Source organism: Chenopodium album, chromosome 7, assembly GCF_948465745.1.
Source record: "Chenopodium album chromosome 7, dcCheAlbu1.1, whole genome shotgun sequence".
Lineage (NCBI taxonomy): Eukaryota > Viridiplantae > Streptophyta > Magnoliopsida > Caryophyllales > Amaranthaceae > Chenopodium > Chenopodium album.
Window position 1 is genome coordinate 61,535,124 of NC_137840.1, and position 10,741 is coordinate 61,545,864.

At 35.9% G+C, this 10,741-nt stretch overlaps 1 protein-coding gene across 1 annotated transcript; it reads left to right on the forward strand.

Moving 5' to 3' along the window:
* Positions 1-2,080: 2,080 nt before the first annotated feature.
* LOC145638024 (uncharacterized) lies at positions 2,081-9,694 on the forward strand. Its single transcript, XM_081688998.1, has 6 exons — positions 2,081-2,343; positions 2,435-2,526; positions 3,131-3,230; positions 3,617-4,472; positions 4,637-4,770; positions 8,599-9,694. Exons 1-6 carry the CDS (start codon positions 2,249-2,251, stop codon positions 9,470-9,472), a joined length of 2,151 nt encoding a protein of 716 aa, XP_081545124.1. The 5' UTR covers positions 2,081-2,248; the 3' UTR covers positions 9,473-9,694.
* Positions 9,695-10,741: the final 1,047 nt, after the last annotated feature.

The window sequence follows — 10,741 nt, forward strand, 5'->3', positions numbered from 1 at the left end:
TCGTCAGCCCCTTCCTTTTTCCGGTTGATTTGGTATGATAAGTGGTTGATTTGGTGTGATAGATAGTGAGAAATTGGATGATTCCGGCGACCTTTGGGTGGTGGTGGTGATGGTGATTCTGGTGACGGGTGGTGGTGGTGATGGTATTTAGGGTGATGGTGGTGGAAGGAGTATAATTGGTGAGAAAAATTGAATAATGTCAAACATAAAATTCATAAGGGTAGATGAGTCATTTAATACCGCGCCCTAAGTAATTTCCTTGTGGCATTTAGTAACACCCTTAATTATTTTTGGAAAGTTTTATTTTGGAAAGTGATTCGTGACAGGTTTAAATTTAAATGGTTATTTCGAAAGCATGTTTGCCTAATAAAAGTATTTACATGCCTTGCATTTATACGTACTTAGCGTTTTTGCTAATCTCTGTTTTCCTTTTTGTTTTGGTTCGCCCTGTTTACCATTTTGGTAAGCAGTCTTGATTTCAGGTGTGCAGTTACACATACTAGAGACGGGATTGGGATCACATAGATAGGAATTAATTTTATTTATGTATGGACAAGTTTTTTATTAGCTTATTTTGAAACAGTTATTATAATTATTCATATTATTAATAAAAAGTTAGTTATTTTTCCGCTGCAGTTTGAGTAATTAATTAAGCCTTACGTTTTCACGTGGCGGTAATACGCCCAAGTCTATCTCTACGGTATTTGTATACGTATAAATATAGTATTTACGTAGAGGGAGATTTGGGGGTGTTACAACAACGATTACTTTAGTTGTGGACGATTACTATGTTTAAAATAAGTGTTTTTTTTTTTTTTTTTTTTTTTAATAAAGCCTTACAAATTTAGGCCATAGTTTTAAGGTTTATTGGAACAACTAAAGCATCTAACCTAACGCATAATATTCTTAAACCATAACCTTGAAAATGTTACAAACAAAAGGTTCAAAAGAAACAATTACAACCAAACATTGAGCATAATATGTTGTATGTGGCAGTGTTCTTATATGAAGAAACACTGTGTACTTATTCATGTTGTTGCTAAGTTGTTTTAGTAGAGTCTAGGAAAAGGAAATGGCTTTGATAGCCCACTTTAGAACCTGAAGTATGGTTAGGGATGTTGTTGATGCAATCTAAAAGTACATTAGCTTGGTTGCCAAGGTGGTAGTTATTACTTCAAATTCTTGCTAGTCGCCGTGTGAAATAATGCATTGAACAATACTAACTTTTTTTTAAAAAGGTGATAGAGACATTAAGATTAAGGAGAAATAGGAAAACCAAGTATATAATTTGTTGGAATTATAAATAACTATCAGTTTCCTCAAAAAAAAAAAAAAAAAAAAAAAAAAAAAAAACCCTTGCAAGTTACAAACTCTAGCAATTCTTGAGCTTGGTTTTAATTAGAATTGAATTGATAATAGGAAACTAATGCTCGGAATTTGAAAAGAGTTACAATTATTGTTTATGGGAATAATTATTACAAATTATTTTCAAGTACAATACTATTTTACGCTTTCTATGACAGATTGATAACGTAAGATGTTGTGCAATAAATTAAATATAGCCTCCATTGATTGTCGCACTTTTGGGTTGTGCTTCATCTTTTCTGGGTTTTCTTCTACTCAGGGATGGTGAATAAAGATTAAGAAGATAAGAAATTAAAGCGCAAAACTCATTAATGAGTAGGGATTAGAAAGGGGTAAGAAGGTAAATAAACATTTTGAAGGGTAAAAAGGTCCGTGCACTATTCATAAGAACAACTTTCCCCTTTATATAAGAAGATAGGGAAAAAGCCCAAACCCGGCCCGCAAAGCCCGTTTTTGCCTAACAAGCCCGTCACTTTTTTGCGGGTTTGGACACAAGAAATTGTGTTAAGGCCTGGGCCATCCCAAGTTTTGATCACCTCTAATATTTAAGGGCCTACTCACTTCAACTTAATTTCAGCTCATTTCACCAACTCCAATCAGTTCAGTTCCTAATTTCCTTCTCTCATACTGGTTCGTTCATTCAATTCAGTTTAGTAAATGTGAAACTAACCTAAATCGAGTCAATTTTTTACAAGCTTTGAGGTACATTCTCTCCTAGAGTGTGCTAATCGAAAGGGCTGGGGATGAAAACTTCATCAATGAAGTAAAATCATCACAAACAATAATCCCTTGTTACTGTTGTTCGTCTAATCTCTGATCATCCATGATTAATTAACAGCTTTCTAAAGAGAGAAGAAGAAGAGAGCAATTTGATTAAGAAGAAATGGAGGTTAAGCAAGAATCTGGGTCTCCAAAGAAGAAGCCTCGCCCGCTTGTGCGCATTGTGCTTCTTCTCATGTCTCATCGTGTTCTTGTCAGGTATTCTTGATCATTTTGAATCTGGGAAATGCTCAATTTTTAATTTTTACAAAACCCCAGTTTAATTTATCTCAATTTGTTGCATTTTCAGTTTGATTTGCTGTATTGCTGGAATTATTGCACTTTTACTCTTGCCTGTTCTTGCCAAAAATACTTACATATCAGAAAATGCACTCATGCCAGGTTAGTTTTTTTTTTTTTTTTTTTTTTTTTGGCTCAATTCTCAAATTGTTTCAATTGGGCTTTTGTTTATGTGAATGATCTTGTTTCGATTAGTTTTGATTGAGTGTAAATTGGTGTTCAATGGTCATTTTAATTAGATGTTTGCTATCCAAATTGTTTAGTAGTACACAAAATCTCATCAAATTGCTCAATAGTACAAAATCTCATCAAATTGCTCAGTAGTACACAAAAATCTAAATTTTTGGACTTTATGTACACCCTTTGGATCTCAATATATCGCTAGAAATGGGGTTTTTGCCCCGGGCAATGATTGCTGGAAGGCATACATTGACCTGTTTCATTGAATGAGTAAACGTAAATTCAGGATAGTGGATGATTTGACTTTAGGCAAAATTTAAGAGAGATTACTAGTGCAGTAATGTTACTTTTTATACTTATTTCGTTAATCAACGAGTACTAATGTTGTACATGTGAACATATCCGCCCTTGTAAAGATATGGTTTTAACTTGTTTTGTTAATAACTTAATATTCTTAGATGAATGGTTTGGTCGGAATAAATTTTTTCATTAATTACATAGTTTGTGACCTATTGGTGTTTCATAGGTTCTGCCAACCCCATGCTCTCTTCTCAGGAAGTACTAGATGCTGACAAGCTTGTAACAGAGATAATGAGATTGAGCTTGGAAGGTGATACTGCAGGCATGTATGTGTTCTCTATATTTCACTTCATATTCATCTCATCTATTATGACTTCCTACATTCTGAGCTCCTGTAAAGTTTTAGATGCTTGAAATTGATTTGAGTATTACCTGGAAGTGTCTAGTTTTACTGTTTACTTCAGCTGTCCAAGCCTTAGCTCTGTAAACTGAATTGCAATGGATGACTTAATGCCTTTGGCTGAGCTTTTCTGATGTCATTCTTGCTTCAGGTTTTAAGGCATTTCATTATGTCTGCTGTGAGGCCTTTGGCCTAAGGCTTATATTTGGGTAGAAAGATAAACTGAGATTTTAAAGCTCATTCTTTTCACTTTCTTCGTGCCATTTGTTGGCCAATTATGTTTTTAATTTTTAACTGAATCTTTCATTTCAGTGAAATCCCAAGGCTACTAAAGAAGCGTGTGGGAGACTTGGGTGCAGAAGTTAGTCAGTTCCAGTTCTATCCTCGGACAAATAAATTTCATCCTCTTCATTTCTTTGCTAGTCATGACAGTGACCTGGATCAAGATAACACTACCTGTGTCAGTCCAGCTGTTAGTACTGTTGGTATCGTTAGGGCTCCTCATGGTGACGGAAAGGAAGCTATTATCCTGGTGACTCCTTATAATGCTGTGAAGCCTGATACTGGTGAAGCTTTATCATTAGGTGTAGCATACTCTGTTTTTTCTTTGCTAACTCAAGTTACCTGGCTGGCAAAGGACATTATTTGGCTTGCTGCTGATTCTCGGTATGGTGAACATGAATCAGTTTCTGCCTGGTTGAGGGAATATTATGCCCCAACATTTTACCGCTCAGAAAAATCACACACTAATATGTGCTCTGCAAGCAATCCTGATTGGGAAAATGTGAATAATCAGGTTGTTGGTGCAGAATTGCATGAGGGCTTTAGACGTGCTGGTACCATGGCCGCTGCTCTGGTGATCAAAGTTAATGGAATTAAAGATGCTCAGGATAGTCTTAGTATCTATGCTGAGGCATCCAATGGCCAAATGCCAAATCTTGATCTTATAAATGTTGTGAATTATTTGGCAGTACATCGTCAGGGTCTGTATGTAATGGTGGGGAAACATTGGTCCTTATTGGAGTCGAAATGTCTGAAGATGATTGGTGCAACAATTGAGTTTCTAGGAAACCTGGCTAGAAGCTTAAATCCCCAATGGGGCTTTGGTATTCCTGTTAACGAGTACGTTGAAGGTGCTGCTACCCTTACTAGTTCATTGTATGCTCAGGTGACTCCCCGCTTTCTTTTAATTTCTCGTTTTGTTTCTCCCTTTCTTTCTAATCTGTCCGGCCGTGGGTTTTTGTGTGTCCAGCAGACTGATAATTTGTCATTTATATTATGAAACTTGTTGGTCTTCTTATCTTTCCTTGTTGTTATCATTCTTATAATAAGGCGCTAGGTGTTCCAACTGGTTCCCATGGTGCTTTCCGTGATTATCAAATTGATGCTGTCACATTGGCGATTGCTCCCAAAGCCTCACCATATAACAAGGAAAAGCGAAGTGACTTTCTATTACGGAGTGGCCGGTAATGTGTTTCTTTAACTCTTTGCCCTAATTTTATTCTTTTTTAACCCAGTTGAATGTTATTTTAGTGGAGTGTTCTGGTTGACAACTAATTAAGATAGGCTTTTTGAAAAATCTTCTATTGCTTTGCTGGAAACAAAATGCTGAATGCCTGGTAAAAGTTGTAATTCTTGTTGTAGTGTTCTGTATTGAATAGTTGTGCAAATTCAATGCAATTTATGTAAATTAAGCCGTACTGCAGCTTCACAGGGTTAGCAAGTTCATAAAACTGAGGATCCAAATATCCTTTACACGTGGTTTGTGATTTGCAGTATACTTCAAATTGTATTTTAAATAGTTAAAAGGCATGACTGATACAATCCGTCAACTGTTCAAGCTTGGTGTCTACTGCTATAGATGTTCAAGTGTTTCAAGCCTCCTCAATCCTCGCATAGAATAGTCATGCTTTTGCCAACATTGACATTATATTCCTAAAGCATAGAATAATTTTTTAAGCTGGCGACATTTAGGTCTATATTTGGCGGTTAGCATGTGAAATGAATGGAACCTAAAAAAGTCCATGTCTATTACATCCTTTTGAATATATTAGCTCAAGTAACACTGCCAACTGCTTTGGGTTTTTGAGAATAAATCACTTTGATGAAGCTGAATTCCAATTTTCCGTCAATATACATCTGATACCTGATTGAGCAACCAAGACAAGTGCTTAGTGGTTTTTTCCAACTGTTGGTCTTCATTTGAAATTGGACATGACTAGCTTGTTCCTTGTTGTAGCTGCCTGCTGAGCTTTTGTGCTTACTTCTCTCTTCTACCCTCCCTCTCCGATTCCTTCTGTTGTGTGCCACTGAGTGACGTTTAGAATCAAAAATTAGGCTGTGTCCCTGCCTTCATATAAAATTCATCCCTTTCTTTGGCCAGCAATATTACTACTTTTAAGCTAGACTGATATGCAACATGCTTGGGGACATCAAAAGAATTTGGTAATACTGTCTCAGACAATAATAATATATCCAAGAAGGTGTAAATCAATCATAATATCAAGATTTTATTATCCTGAAATTCTGATTGGGGAGCAGAATGTTTCTACTCACCTAATTAAAATCTTCTAGAGATAAAGCTTACACTCACTTCACTCACTAATGCAAGGGTTCCAAAAATCACTCTATAAAATAAAGGGTAAAATGTAAAGGAATAGAGTCAATCATACATGCAATGATAATCTGAGCTCTTACTAAGTTACTAGTCATACTCATTGAGAAATAGTAAGCTAGACTTACATGGGAATTTATGGTATTAGATGCCTAACAGAGATAGGAAACCATCTTAAGTAAAAAATATAAAGAATGTCTAAAATCTAATTGATCCGATTTTGCTTTCTAACTCTTAAATATAACTTGGCAAAGTCTGCAGTTATAATACCGAAAACTTTCTGTGGTGACCTAGCTTAAAATGCTTACTAGACCTTCTGTATGACCATGTGAGACCCGGAATGTCCGTGTCAACCTCATTAAACACATGAATATACTTGGAAGCCCAATTATTGAATCTCCATGCCAAAACCCGATTTAAAGCTTCCATCCAAATTCAGAAATACCCAATTGTCCTCACTGTTAATCATCAACAGATATTAGCCACAGAACAGTCTTGAGTCTTGAGAGATGTAAATGCAACCACATCATTCTACTATTGGAAAAATATTTGGTCATGAATGCTTAGATCTGCTTTATTACTTTGCACTAAAAAACCGCCCCTATTTCACCTGTCATACCAAATATGTCCTGTTTGTGGCTTTCAAGAGATAGTTCAGCTTCATACAATTTATTTTTTCTTATCTTTATTACTTCTGACTTTTCTTAGCTACTAAGAAGAAGGAATTGCATTCTTGTTTCTGTGCTGTAAAAATGATCAAGTTTACCCAAATGTATCTCCCACAAGTAACTACTGCAACGCAAAGAAAAGCGTATTTTCTTCCCCTTTTGCCTCAATTGTTGTTGATCTGTAGGCTTCATAGGATACTACGAAACTTTCTTGCCTTGATGCTTTAAGGAGTAAGTGCTTGCCTTTCTGCAACCATGACATCCCTATCAAATCTCCACAACTGGCCAATAAAAAAGGTTACAAGCATCCATTTTTTGTCACATCACACAAAACTGCGTCTTTGTCTGCACACCAAAATAATTTAAGATTGCCTCTTGACTTCCACCTTATTCTCACTATCTAACTATTTTAGCTTAGGATGTGTCATGGTAATGATAAAATAGTATGTGAAGTTCTCACTATCTATTAAGAGACTTTTAAGTTTTCCCGCCAATTTAACACCTTGAATATGATTTTCAATTAAAGACTTTAGATCTCCTTGAATCGATGTTTTGCATCTCCTTCACAAAATAAAGCTTCAAATTTCTCTAAGATCTCCTTCCACCTCATTTTCACTCTTTTTTTCCTTCATAATATCACCAATCTGGCAGTCTCATCATCTCTACAGTAAAATCCTTTTTGTTTGGGGAAGTGCTTTTGGTAATCTTGAAGCTAACTTACTTTGTTGGGACCATTTATTTTTTCATATTCTTGAAATTTACAACTTAAAGGTTTATGTCTTAGTTTTGTTAGAAAAATTAAAACCACCTCTTGACTGTTTTGGTAAAAAAAAAAAGGCTTTTGGCTTTGCTTTCATGCCCTTTATGTAAGTTTTTAACTTTATCACCTGAATTAATCAAATTTAAGCAAATGACTAGCAAGCACGGCTTCCGGAATTTTTAGCTTTCAAAATGTTTTATCCTGTCAAAATTCAACACATCTATTGTTTTACTTCTTGCAATTCAGTAGATATTTTGAATTAATCAAAATCTGCATATTCGGCCACATTTGTATCTCCTTGCCGCAATTAATCAATTTGACTCTATAGATTTTGCCTTTATGCGTGTGGAACAAGTTGCTTATGGGGCTTTTTTTTTTGTTTGCCTCAAGACTGCAATATATTCGAACTTTAATGCTGCGTAATTGTATCCTTTTTGTTAATCCAAGTCCTTGAAGTCAAAGAGCCGTTCTGTCTTGCGTTCTCAATCCAAACAAAATTCCAGATTTATATCATAATATAATGCATCAGCAAATCTGAGTATTTGATTTCATCCTCATACACTCCTAGCATTTAATCGTGGTGAGGTTTATATTCCTGATATGGTGTCTTAGAACAGAATGGTACATAGAGCCCTGTGGCAGGCTCTGGCCACTTCTTCTAGACCCTTCGGTTTTTCATTGAAGTTAAGCTTCTTTGTCCCGTAAATCTCCAGTCAGGCTATCTTCTTCTTCTTCTTGTTGTTGTCAGAATGTCGATCTCCTTTCCATAGTTGCGTGGCTTCTTTTGATCACTATTGCGCCTTCCCTTTATTTTGAGCCAATCAGCTCAACCTTGTGGACCTAAATGGTAATGAATTCAACCAAGAACAGGTAGATATTTTAGGCATCCTAGTCACTAAAGTTCCTAGAGAGAGATGTTGATGGTTCTGAGTCTGATGTCACTTGATAAATAGCAATGTTGGGCACACCGCACACTAACACAAAATAGCATGGAACAGTGTGGGGAATTGTTTTTCAAAAGTCTAATACAGGAAGTCTTCAAAAACAAGTTTAGGCGTAATGCATTTATTTGAATATTTTGTTTATAAATTTGAGTTAAATCTAGAACCTGTTGTAATTAGAGAGCAAAAATTTAAAATTACTTGACAAAACTAAATTTCAAGCCTTTTGCAGCGATTGTCCAGTTGAAATTTAAGAATGATATGAAAAAAATCTGTTGCTCAATGTCTTGTTGTCTTCCTTCTTAATGCAGGTTGATCGAAGGCACAATTAGATCAGTAAACAACCTACTTGAAAAGTTTCACCAGTCATTTTTTCTCTACCTTCTAACTGGGCCCAGCAAGTTTGTTTCAGTAGGAGTTTACATGATCGCTTTTGCACTCCTTATTGCACCCTTACCGGTTGTTGCTGCTTCTCTATATTCTGATGCTGTCACATGTCACCCTAAGTCTGACATGGTAAAATCTTCTGCAAGCGGTAGCTCATCCGATACGATGAATAAATCTGGCACTTCATGGAGGTGGCTTCATGCAGCGAAATCTGTGTTTGTTATACATATATGGGCAGCCGTTGTAGCATTACTTCCCTATGTAGTTTGTCAAATACCCAACAGGACATCAACTACATGCAGTATTTCCTGGATTTTGCTGTCATTAGCTAGCCTTCAAATTATTTACAAGGTCTTCGGCTCACCTTACTCCAGCTTCAAGCCATCAGACCTGCATAAACAAGAATGGGCTGTCTTAAAATCTGTGATGATCTCAGCATCTTTCATCGGTTTGTCTCTCATGTCTGTAGTGAACTTTGCAGCTGCAGAAATCGGGGCATTATTGCTGGTGCCATTCTGTTTGATGGCTCAGCCCTTAAAACTAGACATGCAAAACCTGAGCCTGAAAGCTTTCTCCAGAATAGCTTGCAATATAGTCTTAGGGTTGTCCTTGTTTCCACCGTTTACTTTCTTTGTGATAAAAGGCGTGTCTGAAGGATTCAGTGGAATCAACATCGGTGATTTTTGGACCTGGGCTGAGTCACTTTGGCTATGGAATAGCGCAACTTATCTGTATGTAATGTTGGTGCACCTTCCATGCTGGGTGTTGTGTGTCCATCTCTTATTACATCCTTGTTAAATTTCCTTGAAAACTTTTCCACTAACTTGCAAACTTGTTATTTAGAGCCAAAAATTTTCACTAACTTACCTTTTTTGCTATCAAGTTTGCATCAACTCACCTCAAGGCTGTAATTTTAAGATTTTGCTAACTAGGTTTTGTACCAAATTTATTCGCCACAGCGCGATACTGTAATGTTAAGAGTTTGATTTCAATTAATATATAGGAAAAAATGATGAGAATAATTCCACCTTTTGAGCGTCGGAGATTAATAATCCCACTTTTGGGATTCTTTTTAATAGTCCCACTTTTGGGATTCTTTTTAATAATCCCACCTTTGATATCAATCCGCTGAAAATAATCCCGGGTGACCAATAACCGGTTGAAGAGGTAATTTTTTTTTTAAGCTTATTTTGCACGTGTCACAATTTGATTTGTCCAAAATAAAAAAAAATATTAAAAAAAGTAAAAAAAAAAAAAAAAGAAAGAAAAAAAGAAAACTAACACCACCTCAGCCACACCACAACTAGGGGTGAGCAAAAATTCAGGGTACCCTGAACCGGATCCAGAACCTGCTCGGAACCGCAGGTTCCAGAACCGGAACCTGTAGAGCAGGTTTCGGTTCCGGGTAATAAAACTAGGAACCTGTTGCAACAGGTTCCGGTTCCGGGTAATAAAATTTTGTACCCGGAACCTGTAGGGTACCATGTAGGGTACACAACTAAATGAAAATGTTGGCAAAAATTATTAAGGTTGCTCCTGTACAAGCGTTAAGGTAATCTACTTGTAATTTTACTTTGTTATTTTCTTTATATTACTCTACTTTTATTTTACTGCCAAAATTATTAACTGTAATAATATACTTAATTTGTTCTTATGCTATGTAGGTATCAAAAGTCTTACTTCCTGGGCTATCAAGATTCAAGATGCGAATATGAGATTGTGTAATAAAATTTGTATTTTTATCATATAAGTTAAGTATTTGTATTAAATATACTAGACAGTAGACAATTAGTGTTGGATTGTTATTTGTAAGCTTTTAATTTATGAAAATAGTATAGTGTACCCGGGTGCACCATACACCATGCGCATGGTGCACCCGGAAAGAACATTAGACATATTTTAAAGAACATGGGCAAAAAAAAGAACATGCTAGTGTTAGAAAAAGAACATATCTATGTTTGACAAAAGAACATGTTTGTGTTTGACAAGAACATGACATTACATAGAACATAAAGTCTTTACAAAAAGAACATGTTATATTTCATGGTTATTTAGGTGTTGAACGTG